The sequence below is a fragment of the Salmo trutta genome, chromosome 24 (genome assembly GCF_901001165.1).
Source record: "Salmo trutta chromosome 24, fSalTru1.1, whole genome shotgun sequence".
Taxonomy (NCBI): domain Eukaryota; kingdom Metazoa; phylum Chordata; class Actinopteri; order Salmoniformes; family Salmonidae; genus Salmo; species Salmo trutta.
This window is the reverse complement of record NC_042980.1, coordinates 26,219,514-26,246,404: the sequence shown is the minus strand read 5'-3', so window position 1 is coordinate 26,246,404 and position 26,891 is coordinate 26,219,514. Positions and strand designations below refer to the sequence as shown.

The following is a 26,891-nucleotide window of genomic DNA, read 5'->3' as shown; positions in this document are numbered from 1 at the left end:
AAAAGGTTTAATGACATTTGGAGATTGTCAAGCCAAGCCTTCAATACTGGGTAGGCTTATAATGTAGGGAGGGATGTATTTTCTGTTAGTCAAGATTGACCTAGTCTATTTATTGTGGTGTTGAAAACGCAAACCATATAATGGAAGCGCTCGAAGTCGGTATGCTTTGTTTATTGTTTTACAGTACAAGGGGAGGGTCATGTGAAAATATTTTTAACATTGAGAAGGAGGATTTTATATAACACCTTGAGTTGGTCCAGTCCCCCAGTAAATGTCGAGCATGCAGCTCCCCATGGATTGTTAAGGTGGAACACTTTTGTTGTGAAGCTTTTTTCAGGGAAATCTGACGACCCGGAAGTGATGATGTAAGACTAAGCACTAGCAGCTAAACTAAAGGCTAAAGCTAGCAACACACGGCAAATTGCATTGGTTTCGCTGGCCTAATAAGATATAAACCTATCAATAACATAGTGGTGGAGGGGCATAGTTCTCTCTGTGCGCTGTGATTATGAAACAGGAGTTCGATCACTACTGGTGTCAGCTTCGCTGGACATAAGATGGCGACAGAGCTGAGACGCTTTTGGAAGCTTGGGTCATTGAGCCGTATCTGCACCTTCTCCCTTCTATTTCTGTTTGTGCATTGTCATACGTGTAAACATCAAGTTCCATCTCCGTCGGAGGTGAGTATCGTTATCGCTTGCTTACCAGTTATTTTCTCGTAAGGAATCGATGGATAGCTGAGGTACTTTGCGTGGGGCGCTCGAGCCATGGCAAGGGGCGTATCAGGTAGATTGTTTAAAAGTACCGAGTAGGGTTGGTGGGTATTTTGGGGGCTGGGCCCTGTTGAAAATGTTACATTACACAAAGGTTTACTTAAAAAAATAAAAATAAAATCTTGCATGCAATTACATGTATTATTTACACGAAGAACGCTGTATCAAAATAAAGCTAATACAACACTGACCTCAAATTCTTTCTACATGATTACTACTGCTACATTACTACCGCTACTTTTCTTTCAACAATGTTTCTTGTAGGTTGTCCATAAAGTGTACCTGAAGTCAGAAAGATTAACCAAAAGAAGCTCTGATCAACAATTGAAGATAACGATAATTTATGATTCAAGTGTGGACAAGTAAGTACATTTTTTTTCTTACTATAGAATTGTCAGTTTGTAATGTAAGTGTGTGCCAGGCTTTACTGTAAACTGGTTATTATAAATACACGTTGTCTTCTTCCAAAGGTTAACTTCAAATAAAAGAAGACTTGTGAAGGTATGTTTGTGTGAATGAGGTCAGAGATATTTTCTATTAACATACAGGACAATAGGTATATTGTCATGTCTATCACGGCTATGACAATGTTACCTTTGAAGTTTTGTTGCTGCTGGCTAATATTATGTTGTGTATCATTTTTAGCTGGATGCTGGTCAATAAACACTGCCTTTTTGTTTTCTACAGGATAAACTTTTTCCACAAGCAATTGATTATCTACAGAAGGCATTTCAGGTTCGCCGGCAAGCAGGACCTGTATTACTCAGCAGGTAAAGTTCTCACCTCCCATCACCCTCCAGCACTGCCCATTAACATGATCGCCCTCCAGCACAGGCCATTAACATGATCGCCCTCCAGCACAGCCCATTAACATGATCGCCCTCCAGCACAGCCCATTAACATGATCGCCCTCCAGCACAGACCATTAACATGATCGCCCTCCAGCACAGTCCAAGAACATGATCGCCCTCCAACACAGTCCAAGAACATGATCACAGTCCATTAACATGATCACCCTCCAGCACAGTCCATTAACATGATCACCCTCCAACACAGTCCATTAACATGATCACTCTCCAGCACAGTCCATTAACATGATCACCCTCCAGCACAGTCCATTAACATGATCACCCTCCAGCACAGTCCATTAACATGATCACCCTCCAGCACAGTCCATTAACATGATCACCCTCCAGCACAGTCCATTAACATGATCGCCCTCCAGCACATTTTATTAACATGATCACCTTCCAGCACATTTTATTAACATGATCACCCTCCAACACCCGCCATTAACATGATCACCCTCCAATACGGTCCATTGACATGATCACCCTCCAACACGGTCCATTGACATGATCACCCTCCAACACGGTCCATTGACATGATCACCCTCCAACACGGTCCATTGACATGATCACCCTCCAACACGGTCCATTGACATGATCACCCTCCAACACGGTCCATTGACATGATCACCCTCAAACATGGTCCAAGAACATGATCAAATCAAATGTATTTATATAAACCTTCTTACATCAACTGATATCTCAAAGTGCTGTACAGAAACATAGCCTAAAACCCCAAACAGCAAGCAATGCAGGTGTAGAACCACGGTGGCTAGGAAAAACTCCCTAGAAAGGCCAAAACCTAGGAAGAAACCTAGAGAGGAACCAGGCTATGAGGGGTGGCCAGTCCTCTTCTGGCTGTGCCGGGTGGAGATTATAACAGCACATGGCCTAGATGTTCAAATGTTCATAAATGACCAGCATGGTCAAATAATAATAGTCACAGTAGTTGTCGATGGTGCAACAAGTCAGCACCTCAAGAGTAAATGTCAGTTGGCTTTTCATAGCCGATCATTGAGAGTATCTCTACCGCTCCTGCTGTCTCTAGAGAGTTGAAAACAGCAGGTCTGGGACAGGTAGCACGTCCGGTGAACAGGTCAGGGTTCCATAGCCGCAGGCAGAACAGTTGAAACTGGAGCAGCATCACGGCCAGGTGGACTGGGGACAGCAAGGAGTCATCATGCCAGGTAGTCCTGAGGCATGGTCCTAGGGCTCAGGTCCTCCAAGAGAATTAGAGAGAGCATACTTAAATTCACACAGGACACCGGATAAGACATGATCACCCTCCAACACGGTTCAAGAACATGTTCTCATTTCAAGAAGACAATAAAATAGTTTCATGTTTGTAATTCAGTTGGAGTTGTGAGTGTAGCATTTTAAGATGTTTCTAGATAATCTATATCGTTGAATAGGCCAAAAACACTGAATGCTTCTCATATATTGAATATCTAAAGAGCACACTAAGCTATGTCAAGTCATTAATACAAGGCTCGATCAGTCAAGAGGTTCAGTTCATGCGTCTTTCTCTTGCATTATAAAATGTGTTTCTGTTCAGACAATGTGTGACCAATCAGTATCTGAGGAAGAAAGATGACCCTCACCGCTACTGCCAGGGAGCATGTGCAGACATCAGTAAGTGTGGACCCGTCATTGTTCCTGAGCATCATCTGCAGGTCAGTCTACGCCACAGAAATTGGAACATGAGGTGTAGTGACGAAGTAGGTTGGTCGATAGACTAGTTATTAGTAATACCAGGTCTCAAGTAACTTACTTAGTCAGTGTTGGTCACTGTTATTGGTCGCTGTTATTAACATGTGATTTCTGGTATTGATTTGTTATTAATAAAACATGGAAAGTACATCGTCATTATAGGTGCCAGTCTTTCCACTGTTCCTCTACCCATAGGGACAATGTACCACCAGGCACCCGTGGACCATTCTGTAGTTATGGGATTAGCTAATGCAGCCTACGCCGGTTCATTGAAATTTGAATTATGATAGGGCTTAGGTTGGAGTGCCTATTGTCCCACTTTGAGGTTGTGTGCAGAACTGAGGGTGGCCTCACTGACCTGACAGCCTCAAACAAGATTAGCACTTCCGGTTCATGGGTCGTTTAAGACGGTCCAGAAGCTTTTGTCTTCTAAACTACCTCTATTGCTTGTAACTCACCTTTTTAAGCTTGGCCTTTTTAACCAGCGATGTTATTGTTCTTTTAGACATCTATTTAGTCACTTTAAATACAGTATTATTTGACTTAGCCTGAAGACATTAATAGTTAGCCTCCATGTTTACATGCTCCACTCTGTTTCCGCTATATGTTATCTACTCACCTGGCTTGCCACCATTGCCTCCTGCTGCTATCTTCAACAGGTCTGTCTTGTAAAAGAGATTCTCAATGAGACTAAACAAGGTTAAACTGAAACCGTCCTCAACATGCACATGATCCAACTGTCTGCGTGGGATTAGAATTCCACCCACATCGGTCTTCACACTCTTCCTCTGTCTCCCCCTGCTCATTCCGTTTAGTCCTAGCAATAAGACATAAAAAAACTAATCTACAGTTGAAGTCAGAAGTTTACATACACCTTAGCCAAATACATTTCAACTCAGTTTTTCACAATTCCTGACATTTAATCCTAGTAGAAATTCCCTGTTTTAGGTCAGTTAGGATCACCACTTTATTTTAAGAATGTGAAATGTCAGAATAACAGTAGAGAGAATGATTTATTTCAGCTTTTATTTATTTCATCACATTCCCAGTGGGGCAGAAGTTTACATACACTCAAATAGTATTTGGTAGCATTGCCTTTAAATTGTTTAACTTGGGTCAAACGTTTCGGGTAGCCTTCCACAAACTTCCCACAATAAGTTGGGTGGATTTTGGCCCATTCCTCCTGACAGAGCTGGTGTAACTGAGTCAGGTTTGTAGGCCTCCTTGCTCACACACGCTTTTTCAGGTCTGCCCACAAATTGTCTATAGGATTGAGATCAGGGCTTTGTGATGGCCACTCCAATACCTTGACTTTGTTGTCCTTAAGCCATTTTGCCACAACTTTGGAATTATGCTTGGGGTCATTGTTCATTTGGAAGACCCATTTGCGACCAAGCTTTAACTTCCTGACTGATGTCTTGAGATGTTGCTTCAATATCCACATAATTTTCCTCCCTCATGATGTCATCTATTTTGTGAAGTGCACCAGTCCCTCCTGCAGCAAGGCACCCCCACAACATGATGCTGCCACCCCTGTGCTTCACGGTTGGGATGGTTTTCTTCGGCTTGCAAGCCTCCGCCTTTTTCCTCCAAACATAACAATGGTCATTATGGCCAAACAGTTCTATTTTTGTTTCATCAGACCAGAGGACATTTCTCTAAAAAGTACGATATTTGTCCCCATGTGCAGTTGCAAACCGTAGTCTGGCTTTTTTATGGCGGTTTTGGAGCAGTGGCTTCTTCCTTGCTGAGCAGCCTTTCAGGTTATGTCCATATAGGACTCGTTTTACAGTGGATATAGATACTTTTGTACCTGTTTCCTCCAGCATCTTCACAAGGTCCTTTGCTGTTGTTCTGGGATTGATTTGCACTTTTCGCACCAAAGTACGTTCATCTCTAGGAGACAGAACACGTCTCCTTCCTGAGCGGTGTGACGGCTGCGTGGGCCCATGGTGTTTGTACAGATGAACGTGGTACCTTCAGGCGTTTGGAAATTGCTCCCAAGGATGAACCAGACTTGTGGAGGTCTGCAATTTTTTTTCTGAGGTCTTTGCTGATTTCTTTTGATTTTCCCATAATGTCAAGCAAAGAGGCACTGGGTTTGAAGGTAGGCCTTGAAATACATCCACAGGTACACCTCCAATTGACTCAAATGATGTCAATTAGCCTATCAGAAGCTTCTAAAGCCATGACATCATTTTCTGGAATTTTCCAAGCTGTTTAAAGGCACAGTCAACTTAGTGTACGTAAGCTTCTGACCCACTGGAATTGTGAAATAATCTATCTGTAACCAATTGTTGGAAAAAGTACTTGTGTCATGCACAAAGTAGATGTCCTAACCAACTTGCCAAAACTATAGTTTGTTATCAAGAAATTTGTGGAGTGGTTGAAAAACGAGTTTTGATGACTCCAACCTCAGTGTATGTACACTTCTGACTTCAAGTGTGTGTGTGTGTGTGTGTGTGTGTGTATGTATGTATGTATATAAATGTATATATACATACATACACACACATATATATATATATATATATATATATATATATATATATATATATATATATATATATATATATATATACATATATATAGCTCAACTGGTAGGCCTGTTGGCTGATGGTGGTCTTGAGTACTGTAGTTTGATGATTTTACTGTGTTACGCCCATTGTGTGATTTCCAGCAATGCAAGGTAAAGTATTTCAGGGCTCACCTGTAGATTCAGGACTTACCTGTAAACGAGACCTGGGCTTCGATGCGATTTTTCTGTTTTAAATAAATTAAATAAAAATGCAATTATGTATATGTGATTTCCAGCAATGCAAGGTGTGCAGCGAGACAGGGAGGTCGTGTGGCTCAGCAGGGCCCCCGGACGGGAAGGGGGTGGAGGGGGCTGACTTTGTCCTCTACGTCAGCGGGTTGACTACAGAACGCTGTGGACAGGAGAACATTGTGGCCTATGCTGCATACTGTCAACTGGAGTCTGAGCTGGACAGGTAAGCCTCCAACTCTGTATACTCTTTAAATACACCTGGTTAACCCTTTGAATATATTTTACAGGCTTATAACGGCATCTTAGGCTGTTCCAGATTGCCGTAGCTACTGATTGGGTCTGGTAGGTGACATGGTAGCCCATGGCCCATGAATAGGTCTTTTAACCCAATTATATTTTAGGTCAGTTTCACATTCTTTACCTTTTTAGACCCATTGCTGGATATGCCAACCTGTGCCCCAATATGATATCCACCCAACCTCAGGAGTTTGAGGGTATGCTGTCAACCGTCAAACACGAAGTCATACACGCCCTGGTGAGTGCATTGGAAACAATCTAATTGTTATTCCTATTGGCGTGAAGCTAGTCATGAATGATTTAAATAAATACCATAATGAATTAAACATGTCCAACACAGATTTCATTATTGATTGAGTAATGTGATTTCATTACTTTCTTTAACGTGTGTCCAACAGGGTTTTTCTGCAGGGCTGTTTGCATTTTATCACGATGATGATGGCAAGCCTCTGACACCTCGGTTTGCAAGTGGACTACCAGCATTCAACGAGAGGTATGTATACTTAATCATTATCCTCCACTGTCAGGCTGGGTTTTTAGAATTGCGCTTTTTGTAATAAGCACCAGGCCTAGACGATAATACAATGCACAACAGAAAAATTATTATATGTTTCTAAAATCATGTTGATGTTTGAGAGATCTTTTGCTTTCTATTATAGTTTAGGCCTGTATCAGTGGAGTGATGCAGTGATACGTAAAGTGACTCGATTATGGGACATCCGTGGTGGCGTGATGGTCCGACATGAAGTGCATCTTCTAGTGACACCGCGTGTTGTGGTAAAAATCCTGCTTTTAAGCTCCTCCCTGTTGAATCATGTATTTACATGTATTTGTCATTGGTAGATATGTGCCGTTGTAGAGGCTATGCTGTGCTCTGCTGTGTTGTGCTGTGCGGTGTTATGCTAATGTTTTATTGTTGTGCTGCGCTGCCCTGCGTTGTCCTGTAATGTGGTTAATGTTCGCGTCCTGTACCCCTGCATGTGTTTGCAGGAAGAGGCGAGGAGACACTTTGGCTGTCCCATCCTGGAGGGTATGGAGCTGGAGAACCAGGGAGGGATGGGTACGGAGCTGAACCACTGGGAGAAGAGGCTACTAGAGGTAACAGAAGGGCTGCAGTTTGCATTGTACTGTGCTTAGTTTTTACTGTTATGTGAAATGATTCCTTTCTGTACAGTATGTGCAGCCTACATTTGTTTTATAGATTTACTTAGCCTACTAGAACTGGTGTCTGAACTGGAATTCCTGATATAGACCTAACCACACCATATCCTTATAGCTCAGTTGGTAGAGCATGCCAGGGTCGTGGGTTCGATTCCCACGGTGGCCAGTATGAAAAATGTATTAAAATGTATGCATTCACTACTGTATGTCTCTGGATAAGAGCGTCTGCTAAATGACTAAAATGTAAATGTAATTACCCTTTCACTCAGTTTCATAGTCTGTATAGCTATTGTGAATTCTGCATGTATTTCTTAGCAATAGTTTGTTACTCATCATCAGCATTTACACTGAGTATACAAAGCATTAGGAACACCTGATCTTTCCAAGACATAGACTAACCAGGTGAATCACAGTGAACGCTATGATCCCTTATTGATGTCACCTAGGGTTGCACGTTTTGGGGAATATTTAAAGGTGGAAATTCTCCGTGGGAATTAACGGGAATATATGGGAGTTAATGGAAGTATATGCAAATTAATATTCATATAATTTAAATGTAGATGTTTTTTGCATTGGATATATTTACCATATCATATGGAGACAGAAACATAAACCTTTTACCTGATCATAAGTAGACAATTGCAAATGATTAAATCCTTCCAATAGAAATAAAAAAAATATTTGTTACGAATTGAACTTTCATTAAATTAATTGACTCTTCACATGGGATGATTTCACTGAACAACAAAATAAAGATAATATTGAATGATCCCCAATGATCCATCGCATCTCCCAAAAACTTTTTCAATATACATCTGTGGAAGGATTAGTCTGGAGGCTAACATGCTGACCAGACCGGGCACATCGGGTGCGCGAGCGTCGCAAAATACATTTTGAAATCCATGTTATTCAATTATTGCACCCACACTGCTCTCGTGAGCCAATGAGCGTCTGCGATGCCAAGGGCTAAAATAGAACTCCTTTCTATTTCTGACGCAGATCGCGCTGCAAGTCCTGCCTCTCCCATCTCCTCATTGGTTTAAAGAAGCAGGTACCCACGTGCCATCTCCTCATTGGTTATACCCACGTGGGTGATTGAAAGACAAAATATTTTGTCGGTTGTGTGGTAATACTCTGAAAGTGTAGATGCCAATCACCATATAAGTTCAAAGATGAAAAAGCCTGGAAGGAGGAGAGATGACTAGAAACGATTCGGTTTGCTGTTTTATGTGTGGATTAATTGTCGGAGTAGAGGACCTTGTGCGTTTCAGGTAAAATAACAACTCAATGTTTATATCCCAGGACAAATGAGCTAGCAACAGCAAGCTAGCTAAATAGGACAAATTAGCTAGCAAGTGCAAGCTAACTAGCTAAATTGCCATACATGTTTAATGCTTTTCGACCTGTCCCCAAATTAATGTAATTGGTTCAGAGTTTGTTTTGATATTTTAACCTGCGTGTCGTGATCACGTTTGGTGTAGGGGGACAAAATAAATGTATGCACGATGGCACACGCGGGCAGCCGGTTTGGGTTCCGTGTAAAGCTTTGGTTGTCTTCCTCTCAGGCTTCCATGTCTTCTCCCTGGACCTCCTCAATGTCCACCTCTTCAACATCAGTCTCTGAGGCTTCATCTTCACTGTCACTTTCCAACCTTGTTGAGGATGGCTCATTGTCAGGCTCAGAAAGCCTCAAATTTGCCCAGATGGCCACCAATTTTTCAACCCTTGTATTGGTCAGCCTGTTGCGTGCTTTGGTGTGTGTGTGTGTTCCCAAACAATGACCAGTTGCACTCTGAGGTGGCTGATGTTGGTGGGATTTGGAGGATGATGGAGGCAACAGGGGAAAGAGCCTCAGATCCACAAAGTCCCTTCCACCAGGTGGATGTTGAGATATGTTGGCATGACTGCCATATTGCATCTCCATCCCAAAGCCCTTGCTTGGAAGTGTACTTCGCCAGACTGCCAAGAACCTTGCCCTAATCCAGGCCAAGGTGGTGAGACATGGTAGTGATGACACCATAGGCCTTGTTGATCTCTGCACCAGACAGGGTGCTCTTGCCAGCATACTTGGGGTCCAACATGTACGCTGCGGCGCGTGTATGGGCTTCAGGCAGAAGTCTTCACGCTTTTTGATATATTTCAGAACTGCAGTTTCCTCTGCTTGGAGCAACAGTGAAGTGGGCAGTGCAGTACGGATTTCTTCTCATACATCTGCAAGCAGAGTCTGAACATCAGACAGGATGACATTGTCTCCCTCAATCCGTGCAATGGCTACTGCTCTACGTTTCAGGAGTTTCAGGCTGCTTACCACTCTCTCCCAAAATACATATAACCAGGAGGATCCTCTTGATGGGGTTGTCCATATTGGCAGACAGTGATATGGCCATTTCTTGGAGACAGACCTTCCCCTCCAGGAGACTGTCAAACATGATGCCAACACCACCCCAACGGTTGTTGCTGGGCAGCTTCAATGTGGTGCTCGTATTCTTCTCACTTTGCTTGGTGAGGTAGATTGCTGCTAGAACTTGATGACCCTTCACATACCTAACCATTTCCTTAGCTCTCTTGTAGAGTGTATCCATTGTTTTCGGTCCCATGATGTCCTTGAGGAGCAGATTTAATTCATGAGCAGCACAGCCAATGGGTGTGATGTGAGGGTAGGTCTCCTCCACTTTAGACCAAGCAGCCTTTATGTTCGCAGCATTGTCTGTCACTAGTGCAAATACCTTCTGTGGTCCAAGGTCATTGATGACTGCCTTCAGTTCATCTGCAATGTAGAGACCGGTGTGTCTGTTGTCCCTTGTGTCTGTGCTCTTGTAGAATTCTGGTTGAGGAGTGGAGATGATGTAGTTAATTATTCCTTGCCCACGAACATTCAACCACCCATCACAGATGATTGCAATACAGTCTGCGTTCTCCATGATTTGCTTGACCTTCACTTGAACTCTGTTGAACTCTGCCTCCAGCAAATGAGTAGATAAAGCATGTCTGGTTGGAGGGGTGTATGCTGGGCAAAGAACATTCAGAAATCTCTTCCAATACACATTGCCTGTGAGCATCAGAGGTGAACCAGCTCACTGGGCAGCTCTTGGCTGTGCTTCCCTTTGTAGTCTGTAATGGTTTGCAGGCCCTGTCACATCCGACGAGCGTCAGAGCCGGTGTAGTACGACTCGATTTTTGTCCTGTATTGACGCATTGCTTGTTTGATGGTTCGTCGAAGGGCATAGCGGGATTTCTTATAAGCTTCCGGGTTAGAGTCCTGCTCCTTGAAAGCGGCAGGTCTAGCCTTTAGCTCAGTGCAGAATGCTGCCTGTAATCCATGACTTCTGGTTGGGGTATGTACGTACGGTCACTGTGGGGACGACGTCATTGGTGCACTTATTGATGAAGCCAATGACCGATGTGGTGTACTCTTCAATGCCATCGGAGGAATCCCGGAACATATTCCAGCATCTGCTTCATCTGACCACTTTTTTTTATTGATCTAGTTACTGGTGCTTCCTGCTTTAATTGTTGCTTGTAAGCAGGAATCAGGAGGATGGAATTATGGTCCGATTTGCCAAATGGAGGGCGAGGGAGAGCTTTGTATGCGTCTCTGTGTGTGGAGTATAGGCGGACCAGAGTTCTTTTCCCTCTGGTTGCACATTTAACATGCTGATAGAAATTTGGTAAAACTGATTTACGTTTCCCTGCATTAAAGTCCCCAGCTACTAGGAGCACTGCCTCTGGGTGAGCGTATTCTTGTTTGCTTATGGCGGAATACAGCTCATTCAATGCTATCTTAGTGCTAGCCTCTGACTGTGTTGTATGTAAACAGCTACAAAGAATATAGATGAAATCTCTCTCGGTAGGTAATGTGGTCTGCAGCTTATCATGAGAAACTCTACCTCAGGCGAGCAATAGCTCGAGACTTCCTTAGATATCGTGCACCAGCTGTTTACAAAAATATATAGACCGCCGCCCCTTGTCTTACCAGACGTCGCTGTTCTATCCTGCCAGTACATCGTATAACCAGCCAGCTGTATGTTGATATTGTTGTCGTGCAGCATAAGATGTTACAGTTTTTAATGTCCCGTTGGTAGTTTAATTTTCCCATTAACTCGTCCATTTTATTGTCCAAAGATTGCATGTTTGCTAGCAGAATTGAGGAAGTGGGGGTTTATTCGATTGCCTCCGACCTCTCAGCAGGCAGCCCGCTCTCCGGCCTCTCTTTCTGCGCATCCTCTACACGCAAATCACGGGGCTCAGGGCCTGTTCCCGAGGGAGCCGTATATCCTCGGGCTCGTCAGAGTCGTGAAAGAAGAAAAAGGATTCTGCTAGTCCGTGGTGAGTAATCGCAGTCCTGATGTCTAGAAGTTATTTTCGGTCATAAGAGACGGTAGCGGCAACATTATGTACAAAAAGAGTATCCCACAAAAAAGGTCCACTGTTATAAGCTAACTTTATTTTTTGCAAAATTCCCCAAATTCCCGAGCTTAACTTCCCATGGAAAATTTCCAGAAATTTACCGGAAAGTTTCCGACCCTTTGCAACCCTATTGTTACCTGTTAAATCCACTTCAATCAGTGTAGATGAAGGGGAGGAGACAGTTTAAGGAAGGATTTTTAAGCCTTTAGACAATTGAGACATGGATTGTGTATGTGTGCCATACAGAGGGTGAATGAGCAAGACAAAATATTTAACTACCTTTGAACGGGGTATGATAGTAGGTGCCAGGCTCACCGGTTTGAGTTTGTCAACAACTGCAACGCTGCTGGGTTTTTCATGCTCAACAGTTTCCTGTGTGTATCAGGAATAGTCCACCACTAAAGGACATCCAGTTAACTTGGCACAACTTTGGGAAGCATTAGAGTAAACATGGGCCAGCATCCCTTTGGAATGCTTGACACCTTGTAGAGTCCATGAATTGAGGCTGCTCTGAGGGCAAAAGGGGATGCAACACAATATTATGAAGGTATTACTAATGTTTTGTACACTCAGTGCATGTGCTCATATAGGTTCATTATTCATCTATTTATAATAATAAATAATTATCCTGTTTGTATTGATAACAGAATGAAGCAATGACTGGATCTCACACCCAGAACAGAGTGTTTTCTAGGCTCACCTTGGCCATCATGGAAGACACAGGGTAGGGTTGCAGACTTATATGGAATACAAGAAAATAATGACTGACCTTTTATGTAATTTCAAGAGCTTTGACTATTTAACAACTTGAAGGCTCTTTTTTTTATTGGGAATTGGTGTGCATTGGTGTGATTGAAGGTACTTGACTTTGACATATGATTTGTATTGAAGTTCAAGAGTTTACCTGACTTGATGTACAATGTTACCCGTCATCTATGTTTTCTCTAGTTGGTACAGAGCCAACTACAGCATGGCAGAGAGGCTTGACTGGGGCAAGGGCCTGGGCTGTGACTTTGTGATGAAGAGTTGTAAATTCTGGATTGAAAGGCAACGTCAGAGGTAAGAGGGTATCTAATCTAAGTTTAGGTTTCTTACTATACACAACTGACTGAAACATCTAAAAAGTCTAGGAACATAGCATGCCCCTAAACGAATTTAAAGTATTACTAGCCGACACACCCTTGTCTCATATGGGTCATTCCATTTGATTTCAATCACTTTTTGACCGCACCCATTTGATTTGAACGAAAATGCCTATACATATTTGCCCATGGTAGAAGTGGGACCTGAATGCTAAAACATTTAGGAGATAGAGGTGCTCAAAGTTTACCCATTTTTGCATACCCCACCCTACCACCAGACATCAATTTCTTGATCACTTGAGAAGATAAACGGTTGATATTATTTAAAAGCTTATAAACAGGGTTGTGAAACTATTTGCTAATTTCTTGAAAAATATATTTTTTAATAAACATTTCCTTTTTTACCCTTTTAACATCAATTATCTATAAAGGCATTAACTTTTTCCATTTTAGCATATGTTGTAGTTTAGACCTTATTTTACATAATCTGAGGTGTTTTGTGTTGTTCGGTTAAGACACAGTATGCTTTTGAGTAGAGGGTGGGTGTCATGTTTTGGCTGATAAATGTACTAAAATGGGAAAACAACTTTATATTTCAACTTTCAAATGGTAGCACAAAGATGGTTGGAGGCCCACACATCAGAAAATGTTGACTCGAATGGAAACCTATTGAAATCATAGAAATATACAGTTTATTAGGTATGCCCATCTAGTACGGAACAGCGTGAATTCTTTGGGGATTGGAAATGTTTTAAAATCATATATATATATAAAAATGTACTCCCCTTTTTCTCCCCAGTTTCGATCATATCCAATTATAATCATGTCTCATCGCTGCAACTCCCCAATGGGCTCTGGAGAGGCAAAGGTCGAGTCATGCGTTCTCCGAAACATGACACGCCAATCCGCGCTCTTTAACACCTGCCCGTTTAACTTAGACACAAGCCGCACCAATGTGTCAGAGGAAAAACCGTTCAACTAACAACCGAAGTCAGCCTGCAGGCGCCCGGCCCGCCACAAGGAGTCGCTAGATCACAATGAACCAAGTAAAGCCCCTCCTGGCCAAATCCTCCCCTAACCCGGACGATGCTGGGCCAATTGTGTGCCGCCCTATGGGACTCCCTGTCACAGGAACTGGGCAATCAATCAAATGTATCAATCAAATGTATTTATAAAGCCCTTCTTACATCAGCTGATGTCACAAAGTGCTGTACAGAAACCCAGCCTAAAACCCCAAACAGCAAGCAATGCAGGTGTAGAACCATGGTGACTAGGAAAAACTCCCTAGAAAGGCCAGAACCTAGGAAGAAACCTAGAGAGGAACCAAGCTATGAGGGGTGGCCAGTCCTCTGCTGACTGTGGCGGGTGGAGATTATAACAGAACATGGCCAAGATGTTCAAATATGAACAGCAGGGTCAAATAATAATAATCACAGTGGTTGTCAAGGGTGCAACAGGTCAGCACCTCAGGAGTAAATGCCAGTTGGCTTTTCATAGCCGATCATTCAGAGTATCTCTACTGCTCCTGCTGTCTCTAGAGAGTCGTTAACAGCAGGTCTGGGACAGGTAGCACGTCCGGTGAACAGGTCAGGGTTCCATAGCCGCAGGCAGAACCGTTGAAATTGGAGCAGCAGCACGGCCAGGTGGACTGGGGACAGCAAGGAGTCATCAGGCCTGGTAGTCCTGAGACATGGTCCTAGGGCTTAGGTCCTCAGAGAGAGAAAAATAAAGAATTAGAGATGGCGTACTTAAATTCACACAGGACACCGGATAAGACAGGAGAAATACTCCAGATATAACAGACTGACCCTAGCCCCCCGACACATGAACTACTGCAGCATAAATACTGGAGGCTGAGACCGAAGGGGTCAGGAGACACTGTGGATCCATCCGATGATACCCCCGGACAGGGCCAAACAGGCAGGCTATAACCCCACCCACTTTGCCAAAGCACAGCCCCCACACCACTAGAGGGATATCTTCAACCACCAACTTACCATCCTGAGACAAGGCCGAATATAGCCCACAAAGATCTCTGCCACAGCACAACCCAAGGGACAGGACAGGAAGATCACGTCAGTGACTCAACCCACTCAAGCGACGCACCCCGCATAGGGACGGCATGGAAGAGCACCAGTAAGCCAGTGACTCAGCCCCTGTAATAGGGTTAGAGGCAGAGAATCCCAGTGAAGAGAGGGGAACCGGCCAGGCAGAGACAGCAATGGTGGTTCGTTGCTCCAGTGCCTTTCCGTTCAGCTTCACACTCCTGGGCCAGACTACATTCAATTATAGGACCTACTGAAGAGATGAGTCTTCAATAAAGACTTAAAGGTTGAGACCAAGTCTGCGTCTCTCACATGGGTAGGCAGACCATTCCTTAAAAATGGAGCTCTATAGGAGAAAGCCCTGCCTCCAGCTGTTTGCTTAGAAATTCGAGGGACAGTAAGGAGGCCTGCGTCTCGTGACCGTAACATACGTGTAGGTGTGTACAGCAGGACCAAATCGGAAAGATGGGTAGGAGCAAACCCATGTAATGCTTTGTAGGTTAGCAGTAAAACCTTGAAATCAGCCCTTGCCTTAACAGGAAGCCAGTGTAGGGAGGCTAGGACTGGAGAAATATGATCTCATTTTTTGGTTCTAGTCAAGATTCTTGCAGCCATGTTTAGCACTAACTCGAAGTTTTTTTAGTGCTTTATCCGGGTAGCCGGAAAGTAGAGCATTGCAGTAGTCTAACCTAGAAGTGACAAAAGCATGGATTCATTTTTCTGCATAATTTTTGGACAGAAAGTTTGTGATTTTTGCAATGTTACGTAGATGGGATAAAAGCTGTCCTTGAAACAGTCTTGATGTGTTCGTCAAAAGAGAGATCAGGGTCCAGAGTAACGACGAGGTCCTTCAGTTTTATTTGAGACGACTGTACAACCATCAAGATTAATTGTCAGATTTAACAGAAGATCTCTTTGTTTCTTGGGATCTAGAACAAGCATCTCTGTTTTGTCTGAGTTTAAAAGTAGAACATTTGCAGCCATCCACTTCCTTATGTCTGAAACACAGGCTTCCAGGGAGGGTAGTTTTGGGGCTTCACCATGTTTCATCGAAATGTACAGCTGTGTGTCATCTGCATAGCAGTGAAATTTAACATTATGTTTCCAAATTACATCACCAAGATGTAAAATATATAGTGAAAACAATAGTAGTCCTAAAACAGAACCTTGAGGAACACCGAAATTTACAGGTGGTTTGTCAGAGAACAAACCATCCACAGAGACAAACTGATATCTTTCCAACAGATAAGATCTAAACCGGGCCAGAACTTGTCCGTGTAGACCAATTTGGATTTTCAATCTCTCCAAAAGAATGTGGTGATCGATGGTATCAAAAACAGCACTAGGAGCACAATGACAGATGCAGAGCCTCGGTCTGACGCCATTAAAAGGTAATTTACCACCTTCACAAGTGCAGTCTCAGTGCTATGATGGGGTCTAAAACTAGACTGAAGCGTTTCGTACACATTGTTTGTCTTCAGGACGGCAGTGAGTTGTTGCGCAACAGCTTTTGCAAAATTTTTGAGAGGAATGGGAGATTCGATATATAGGCCGATTTTGTTTAAAAAAAATATTTTCTGGGTCAAGGTTTGGCTTTTTCAAGAGAGGCTTTATTACTGCCACTTTTAGTGAGTTTGATACACATCCGGTGAATAGAGAGCCGTTTATTATGTTCAACATAGGAGGGCCAAGCACAGGAAGCAGCTCTTTCAGTAGTTTAGTTGGTATGGGGTATGCAGCTTGAAGGTTAGCTTGAATAGGGTATGCAGCTTGAAAGTTTAGAGGCCATGATTATTTTCATCAGTGTGTCAAGAGATATAATACTAAACTTGAGTGTCTCCCTTGATCCTAGGTCCTGGCAGAGTTGTGCAGACTCAGGACAACTGAGCTTTGGAGGAATACACAGATTTAAAGAGGAGTCTGTAATTTGCTTTCTAATGATCATGATATTTTCCTCAAAGAAGTGAAAGCCATCCTCTCTTGGGGAATGCTGCTTTTTAGTTAGCTTTGCGACAGTATCAAAAATAAATGTTGGATTGTTCTTATTTTCCTCAATTAAGTTGGGAAAATAGGATGATCGAGCAGCAGTGAGGGCTCTTCGATACTGCACGGTACTGTCTTTCCAAGCTAGTCGGAAGACTTCCAGTTTGGTGTGGCGCCATTTCCGTTCCAATTTTCTGGAAGCTTGCTTCAGAGCTTGGGTATTTTCTGTATACCAGGGAGCTAGTTTCTTATGACAAATGGTTTTTGTTTTTAGGGGTGTGACTGCATCTAGGGTATTGCGCAAGGTTAAATTGAGTTCCTCAGTTAGGTGGTTAACTGATTTTTGTACTCTGACGTCCTTGGGTAGGCGGAGGGAGACTGGAAGAGCATCTAGGAATCTTTGGGTTTGTCCGAGAATTTATAGCACGGCTTTTGATGATCCTTGGTTGGGGTCTGAGCAGATTATTTGTTGAGATTGCAAACGTAATAAAATGGTGGTCCGATAGTCCAGGATTATGAGGAAAAACATTAAGATCCACAACATTAATTCCACGGGACAAAACTAGGTCCAGAGCATGACTGTGGCAGTGAGTAGGTCCGGAGACATGTTGGACAAAACCCACTGAGTCGATGATGGCTCCGAAAGCCTTTTGGAGTGGGTCTGTGGACTTTTCCATATGAATATTAAAGTCACCAAAAATGTGAATATTATCTTCCATGACTACGAGGTCCGATAGGAATTCAGGGAACTCAGTGAAGAACGCTGTATACGGCCCAGGAGCCCTGTAAACAGTAGCTCTAAAAAGTAATTGAGTAGGCTGCATTGATTTCATGACTAGAAGCTCAAAAGACGAAAAAGTTTTTTTTTTTTTTGTAAATTTAAATTTGCTATCATAAATGTTAGCAACACCTCCGCCTTTGCGGGATGCGTGGGGGATATGGTCACTAGTGTAACCTGGAGGTGAGGCCTCATTTAACACATTACATTAATCAGGCTTAAGCCATCTTTCAGTCAGGCCAATCACATCAAGATTATGATCAGTGATTAGTTCATTGACTATAACTGCCTTGGAAGAGAGTGATCTAACATTAGGTAGCCCTATTTTGAGATGTGAGGTATCACAATCTCTTTCAATAATGGCAGGAATGGAGGAGGTCTTTATTCTAGTGAGATTGCTAAGGCGAATGTTTTTCCACTCCTCAATTGTCCAGTGTCGATGATCGCGTGCCCACTGGAGCCGCTCCTTCTTATTTTTAGCTGATAACCCGGTGTGGTCGTCTGCTGCAATAGCCCATTCATGACAAAGATCAACGAGTTTTGTGTTCCGAGGTGCCGTTCTGCACACCACTGTTGTACTGCTCCGTTATTTGTTTGTGGCCGCCTGTTAGCTTGCATTATTCTTGCCATTCTCCTTCGACCTCTCATCAACAAGTTGTTTTTGGCCACAGCACTGCCGCTGACTGGATGCTTTTTTGTCTCACCATTCTCGGTAAACCCTAGACACCGTCATGCTTGAAAAGTCCAGGAGGGCGGCCGTTTCTTAGATACTGAAATCTGCCAAATAGCAACGACGTTCATACCATGCTCAAAGTCGCTTAGGTCACTCGTTTCGCCAATTCTAACGTTCAATCAAACAGTAACTGGATGCCTGTCTGCCTGCTTTATATAGCAAGCCACGGCTGAGCGTAGCTTATGCATTTTGTGACAATTGACGTTAAAGGTTAAAAAATTACATTAGTAATTTTTTTTATCAAGGAATGTGAAATAGTTTGACAACCCTGTTTTATAAGCTTTTAAATGATATCAAACTCAACCGTTTATCTTTCCCAGTGATAAATATGTGGATGTCTCATGGTAGAATGGGGAATGCAAAATGGATCAACTTTGAGCACCTCTGTCTCCTAAATGTTTTTTGCATTCAGGTCCCCCAAAGTCCCTTTCTGACCATTTCTACCATGGGCAAATGTGTATGGAAAGTTTTGTTCCAATTAAAAGGCGTGCAGTCTAAAAGTGACTGAAATCAAATGGAACAACCCATATGTCAACATTTCTGTGAACACAAACATCAAGCCATTTGACACTTAAACTCGATTAGAAATTCACTGTAACCAACAACAATAAAAACATTTTAAATGAGAAACTGTGGCTCAACCTGACATAACCCTCCTGAGTTATTGATTTTCAGTCGTAAAGTGGTGACCCTTTACTGTGACACAGTGCGAGCCACACCTCTCCAGCTCACCTGCAGGCAGGACCAGCTGGCTGTGGCCGTCTGCAACCTGCAGAAGTACCCTCAGGACCTACCCCTGGACTACCAGGTAAAATGCAAGTCTCTCAATGCCATCCTTCATAGTCAAAGCCTAGAAATCGAGGCTATGAAAATACACCCAGTGATGATAACATGACGCGAGCAAGAGTCTGTGTCAGAAACCTATTGGACCACTACAGAGGATTATAAGATAAACATAAATATTACAAGTGTATGTCAAGGATTTACTAAGCACATGCACCCAAGCAAAGTTTGTACCTATTAGACAAAAAAGGCAACAAAAACAAATTTTAAATTGTCTTTATTTAAGATGTTGTTTACCAATTGTGACCAGCATAGTGTTAAGTACACCCCATACAGTAAATCTCTTCCACCTTCTCTCCGGCAGTACTTTGACCATATCCCTGAAGTCTCTGTGATGGATCTGGCCTCCTACGGTGGAGCTGTGGAGATTGCTGACTACTGTCCCTTCAGCCAGGAGTTTAGCTGGCACCTGAGTGGAGAGTACCAACGCAACTCCTACTGCAGGGTCCAGGAAAACCAGCCCGGTAATATCCCTTCCCTTGCGTTGTTGTTGCCTCTTGGTTCCTCAGGCCTTGGTTCATGTACTCTGAGGCTGTTAACTCACTTGAAGGTTTGCAAAATTCCGGATACTTTCCCAGGTTTTCCAGAAATCCCATTTTAAAAATTCTCTGTTCCCTTTCGGCTTATTCCATCCCAATCCTGGGAATCTTCCAACTGGGATTTCTGGAAAATCTGGGAATTTTGTTTCAGGAAAGTTTCGAAAATGTTGTAACCCTACTAACTAGTATGCTACCTGACACACTGTTTCCAGATTGGTGGAGGAACTACGGAGCTGAGCAGTATGGCCCAGACTCAGTGTGTTTGTACCAGAAGACTGCCTTCGTCATGGAGCAGTGTACCAGACGCATGACCTACCCTGACTGGGGAAGTGGCTGCTATAAGGTAATGCAGAATAAGTAACAATCTTTAGATATCTCTGTAATCTATGTTTTGTCGCTTCATCCATATAATACAAGTCTGCTTAATAACGTTTACCACCGTTAAGTCTCATGCTTTTATCATATGAGCTTACAAAATCACAAATTCAGTTCAATTACATTTGTGTTGTGGGTTAATGCAACCCTATTATAGATGTGTGACAGGCAGATATTTACATTTTGAAGTGACCCATACAACAAAAAACTAATACTTCAATGTTATATTGTTGATGTTTCCAGATCTCTTGCTCTACCCAGGGTCTGACAGTGTGGGTGGAGGACACTGCGTACCAGTGTGTGCGTACGGGTCAGCTGCTGAGCGTCAGTGTGCGTGTTAATGACTGGGTATACAATGGGGTTCTCGTCTGTCCTGCCTGCTCAGACTTCTGTAGCGCCTGCCCTCTACCACAACAGCTCCCGCCCCTCAATACCACCAAGAGAATTCCTATTGGTGAGTTCCCCTGCCTGTCTTTCCTACCTTGTCCTTTCCACATACATGCACACACATAGGCGCACACTCACATTATATAACTATGTACATTATATAGACCTCTTGGTACTAAGGAAGCGTTTTGCCTCTCTTCCAGACCCTTGCTCCAGTTCCTCCAGCTTAGTGGTAACTCTGTGGCTTCTACTGTTCAACTTCATCCCTGTGTGTGTGGAACTAACTGACTGGCTGGCTGACTGGTTGATTGGCTGGCTGACTAACTAACTGTAAGGTTCTCTCTCTGGGACTGCGGCCCAAATGGAACCCTATTCCTTAAATGGGCCTATGGCCATAGGCCCTGGCCAAAAGTAGTGCTCTATGTAGGGAATAGGGTGCCATCTGGGACGCAATCTGGCAGCCCGTTTTGTAGTCGACCATACTTGGCCATCCCACAACCTCAGGCATCCCATTCCAGGGTTCCACAGTCCAGTTGGAAAGGATTTGATCCTTGGAAAATCATCAAGGAAAAGTCAGGAAAGTTGTTTAGGAATCAATCACATTAACCCCATCGAAGTCAGGGAAATTTGTGATACTTTTGAACAAATGTTTCGTAAAACAAAATTCAGTGCAAAATATGTATTTTAAATATGTATTGTAAGTTTAAATGCCTGAAAGAAGGATAAGTTACCACAATACCTTATCTGTCAAGTTTAAACACATTTGTACAACCTAGAACTTCTTTTAATGTTGCAGTTTTGGAACAGACAAGAAAGACCGTGGCCCATTGTGAATAACGTTCATGTAATTGCTAGATACTTTCAGAAAAGGGGAAAAATAAGCCATTGATTGCACTTTTCTTTTTGTTAAACTAACAAACGAGGCGCCAGTAAGCTGTAAGCAAAATCCGAAGAAGCCATACCCCAAGGTTAGCTAGATGATCACGGTGAGGTGCCGGTGCTACTTTATGTATGACCCCCATCCAAAAACTAAGACATACTATATTCCCCTCAGGAGGACTGTAGCATGTTCAGTTTCCTAGTGTTGTCATGTAAGGTTTGTTACATTCTTAGAACTCGTATGAAACATCTACATTTTTAGTTTGCATTTTTATAGCAAGTTGTCAGATGATTCAACGCCAATCAATGTAACAATGCAGTATTTAAAATTTTGACAGCAGATTGTTATTAGCGTGTATTTGTTTCCTGGTGAAAGGTCCATATCTGGCAAACTGGGAAGGTGCTCTAAAAGTTTGATTGTCTTAGTTAGGCCCTTAAATTGATATTTTTGGTATTTAGATGCGTTTGATGATTTTGTAGATGCATGCGTGAAGATAAAGGTGTATCTGAAATGAAAATGGCACTAAGACTATTTCACAGTGCAGTAAAGTTGCAAGCAGGCTAGTAGTGATGATACTTGATGTAGATTGTAGTTGAAACTTGTTTTTTATGATTTTCATAAATAATGGACTAATATATATTTTTTTAAATAACATTTTACTGGTGAGGGAGGGAACAAGGCTTTTTATATTAATAATTGTTTGTTTGATGCCTTTAAATCCCCTATGACGAGCCAGAGATGATGTGGAATTCACCTTGTACATATTATGTGTCTGTCATGTGGGAAAATGAATTGTGAACAGCCATAATGTACACCTTCTGAAGTGAATGGGCACTTCCCAGTTTCAGATCCTCTTTCAGCTTCAAAATTGGTCAGGGCATTATTCCATAGTACCTATAATGGAATATATTTAGTAATGCAATTATAAAGTATTTACACGCAGTTATACAGTAGGACTTACAGCTATATATTCAATTTAAAGTTAAAGGGATAAAAAGCATCAAGTACTATATGATGGTTATGCCTCTAGTATTCCGGTGAATCTGGTATAAGCCCACTGTAATGTAGTGTTGACATATTTGACTCGAGTGACTTGTTATTTTGTAAGTTTGTCTAATTTCAGTTGATATGGTATGCTTTTACCAAATGTTAATGTTCCTCTATTAGTGAAGTAACATCAGTTCATTTTGCTATTTAACTTGAATCTTGTAAGTTTCATGGTGTAGGGTATGGCTTTTATAAATATGGCACAATTAGCAACATTCAAATTGTCCCTCTTCTCTAAGCCCTCCACTGAATATTGAGTAAATAATTTGAGCATACACTTGGTATGAAACAATTTGGCAACCTTACATTTTTGGTTTATGTGATGTGCCTGGGGTTGGATTTTAACATGCATTGCAAATTGCATTAACAAAACAATCACAGCAGATTACAAGGTGGCAGGACACTAAGGACTAATAATGCCATGTCTATCTGAAGTGTAGTTTAACATGGCCTAAAACCAAACCGTCGAACAGTACTCTCATTAGACTACAGTTAAAGAAGTGCCACTGACATGCCATGTTATATGGTTTATGGTCCTATGTAGTAACTTGTTATTGTTAGGTTAATAATGGCATTATGGTTTTTATGCTACTGCTGTTTCTGAAGATATGAAAAAGTTATTGCAATAACTATGATAAACAAATGAGCAGCTACTGATTTTTGCCCATTAGTTTAAATATATATGAATTATTTTCCTATATAGTAGGCCTAGATCTTAAGAAACTTGTTGTTTTGAAGTTTAATTATTAAGGATCCAGTTGTATTTGTATTGTGGGTCATTTTGCAGCTGCTTCTAGATGTCTTGTTTTCTGTATGGTTGCCCAAAGGGTCTACATCAATTATGGGAACATTTGTATTTCATCATGAGAAGGAACAAAACTGTAATGTGTTGATGAGCTGGATTGAGACCACAAAATGTCTGAGTGTGATTGTTGGTGTATCTGTTAATTGAGACTACTGTACCAGAATGCTGCTTAAGGGGATAGTTTAATATTTTTTTATGGAAAAGACAAGTTAGATTATTCACCTTTTTGTAATTTGTACCCATGCAATTGTCTGTATTAGAATGACTTGTTTGGTTTTTGTTTTTTAGTTACATTCCAGGGCTACAAGTGAAGGATGGCAGTGCTTTCATTTGTGATCTTTTTTATGTTGTACGAGAGTCCATTGTGTAGTGTGTGTGTGTGTGTGGAAAATGTGTTGATTTAAAAATATATAGTGTGTTTTACAGTATCAGGGAAGCAGTCAATAAATGTTGTACAGTAGGATACTTTTCTTTTTCTTATAGCTTACTGGTGGCAATCTTCTGATAGTCATTGTGAGTGAATATGAAAAGAATATAATGACATTTACAAATGTTATTTTTCTCAACATGAAGAAACATATGACGTTTGTTTGAAACAGTACAAAAATGAAGAACATGCATATACAGTTGAAGTTGGAAGTTTACATACACCTCAGCCAAATACATTTAAACTCAGTTTTTCACAATTCCTGACATTTTATCCTAATAAAAATTCTCTATCTGGGATCAGTTAGGATCACCACTATTTTAAGAATGTGAAATGTCAGAATAACAGTAGAGAGAATAATTTATTTCATCACATTCCCAGTGGGTCAGAAGTTTACATACACTCAATTAGTATTTGGTAGCATTGTCTTTAAATTGTTTAACTTGGGTCAAACGTTTCGGGTAGCCTTCCACAAGCTTTCCGCAATAAGTTGGGTGAATTTTGGCTCATTCCTCCTGACAGAGCTGGTGTAACTGAGTCAGGTTTGTAGACCTCCTTGCTCTCACACACTTTTTCAGTTCTGCCCACAAATTTTCTATAGGATTGAGGTCAGGGCTTTTTGATGGCCACTCCAATACCTTGACTTTGTTGTCCTTAAGCCATTTTGCCACAACTTTGGAAGTATACTTGGGGTCAATGTCCATTTGGAAGACCCATTTGCGACCAAGCTTTAACTTCCTGACTGATGTCTTGATGTTGCTTCAATATATCCACGTAATTTTCCTCCCTCATGATGCCATCTATTTTGTGAAGTGCACCAGTCCTTCCTGCAGCAAAGTACCCCCACAACATGATGCTGCCACCCTCGTGCTTCACGGTTGGGATAGTGTTCTTTGGCTTGCAAATCTCCCCCTTTTTCCTCCAAACATAACGATGGTGATTATGGCCAAACAGTTCTATTTTTGTTTCATCAGACCAGAGGACATTTCTCCAAAAAGTATGATCTTCGTCCCCATGTGCAGTTGCAAACCGTAGTCTGGCTTTTTTATGGTGGTTTTGGAGCAGTGGCTTCTTCCTTGCTGAGCGGCCTTTCAGGTTATGTCGATATAGGACTCGTTTTACTGTGGATATAGATACTTTTGTACCTGTTTACTCCAGCATCTTCACAAGGTCCTTTGCTGTTGTTCTGGGATTGATTTGCACTTTTCGCACCAAAGTACGTTCATCTCTAGGAGACAGAACGCGTCTCCTTCCTGAGCGGTATGACAACTGCGTGGTCCCATGGTGTTTATACTTGCATACTATTGTTTGTACAGATGAACGTGGTACCTTCAGGCATTTGGAAATTGCTCCCAAGGATGAACCAGACTTGTGGAGGTCTACAATTTTTTTTCTGAGGTCTTGGCTGATTTATTTTGATTTTCCCATGATGTCAAGCAAAGAGGCACTGAGTTTGAAGGTAGGCCTTGAAATACAGGTACACCTCCAATTGACTCAAATGATGTCAATTAGCCTATCAGAAGCTTCTAAAGCCATGACATCATTTTCTGGAATTGTCCAAGCTGTTTAAAGGGACAGTCAACTTAGTGTATGTAAACTTCTGACCCACTGGAATTGTGATTAAGTGAAATAATCTGTAAACAATTGTTGGAAAAATGACTTATGTCATGCACAAAGTAGATGTCCTAACCGACTTTCCAAAACTATAGTTTGTTAACAAGAAATTGGTGGAGTGGTTGAAAAACAAGTTTTAATGACTCCAACCTAAGTGTATGTAAACTTCTGACTTCAACTGTACCTGAAATATTTGCTTAATGTACAGAGACCAAAGATATTTTTATGCAGAAATCTAGGGTTTTCTATTGTACATAAATAAAAAAATTGCTAAAAAAATCCTGTTAACTTATCAAATATACAAGTGTACAAGGAACACCTTCCTAATATTGAGTTGCACCCTTTTTTGCCCTCAACAGCCTCAATTCGTTGTATGGATTACTAGGTGTTGAAAGCTTCCTATGTTGACTCCGATGCTTCCACAGTTGTCAAGTTGGCTGGAATTTCCATTGGGTGGTGGACCATTCTTGGGTGTGAAAAAACAGCAGTGTTGCAGTTCTTGACACACTCAAACTGGTACGCCTGGCACCTACTACCATACCCGTTCAAAGGCACTTAAATATTTTGTCTTGCCCATTCACCTTCTGAATGGCACACAGACACAATCCGTGTCTGAATTGTCTCGAGGTTTAAAAATCATTATTTAACCTGTCTCCCCTTCATCTACACCGGTTGCAGTGGATTTAACAGGTCACATCAATTACAGGGATGAAAACTAGTCACCAAACTCGTCATGTTTTGAATCCAAAATAGGTGACCTACGTGATTCGTGTAGATCCGATGAGAAAAGGTTGGGAGGGGGGTTTGGATGACTACTGGCTGTATACGAACAAGTGATGCGCGTTTGGAGCAACACTGTCAGTATCCAACGCTCAGCCAATCGTTCACATAACAGAATGCAGGGCAGCACACTGAAGAGAACCAATTTACTAGTTACAGCATCAGTGCGCGCTCTGGAAAGGCAGCTTGCCAGTTACAACAGCGCGTCCCCTGAACGAGAACGAAGAGGTAACGTTAGGTGAGAAGCCTGACCACGGAGACCGGGGTGAGAAGGTGATGAAGCGTACTTCATGAGCTGTAACCGAACAACTAGTGTCATTTTGAACGTTTTTGAGGTGAGGGAGAAAGTGTGGTGGAACAAGTATTAGCATTGTTAAGTATCTTGCTAGCTGGATTGACTTCTCAGTTAGCCAGATAAATGTTGAACAACATTAGTCAATTTATGTGATCAAAATATTGAGTTTATGGTGTGAAAATTGGCTTGCTAATAAAGTCAGACAGCGAACGTTAGCTCATCTGATGTTGTAACGTTAGCTAGCTAACATTAGTAACCTAACCAATTCGCAATAGTATTAACTGGTATACGACTCCTTGCCGTTCCTCAAGT

General features: G+C 42.0%; 1 protein-coding gene across 1 annotated transcript; it reads left to right on the top strand.

Moving 5' to 3' along the window:
• Positions 1-75: 75 nt before the first annotated feature.
• LOC115160991 (leishmanolysin-like peptidase) lies at positions 76-23,926 on the top strand. The gene is made up of 17 exons (XM_029711619.1): positions 76-680; positions 1,038-1,135; positions 1,244-1,274; positions 1,461-1,543; positions 3,177-3,294; positions 6,146-6,324; positions 6,531-6,636; positions 6,797-6,891; positions 7,058-7,175; positions 7,389-7,496; positions 12,614-12,690; positions 12,915-13,025; positions 19,263-19,395; positions 19,735-19,894; positions 20,182-20,312; positions 20,588-20,798; positions 20,935-23,926. The coding sequence occupies exons 1-17, from the start codon at positions 558-560 to the stop codon at positions 21,057-21,059; spliced, it is 2,007 nt and encodes a 668-aa protein (XP_029567479.1). The 5' UTR covers positions 76-557; the 3' UTR covers positions 21,060-23,926.
• The last annotated feature ends 2,965 nt before the right edge of the window (positions 23,927-26,891 follow it).

Bases quoted from the DNA above. Each gene is read 5' to 3' on its own strand.
- LOC115160991 (XM_029711619.1), top strand. From the start codon at position 558: ATGGCGACAGAGCTGAGACGCTTTTGGAAGCTTGGGTCATTGAGCCGT. The intron at 681-1,037 runs GTGAGTATCGTT...TGTTTCTTGTAG, and splicing joins AAGTTCCATCTCCGTCGGAG to GTTGTCCATAAAGTGTACCT. The intron at 1,136-1,243 runs GTAAGTACATTT...CTTCTTCCAAAG, and splicing joins TATGATTCAAGTGTGGACAA to GTTAACTTCAAATAAAAGAA.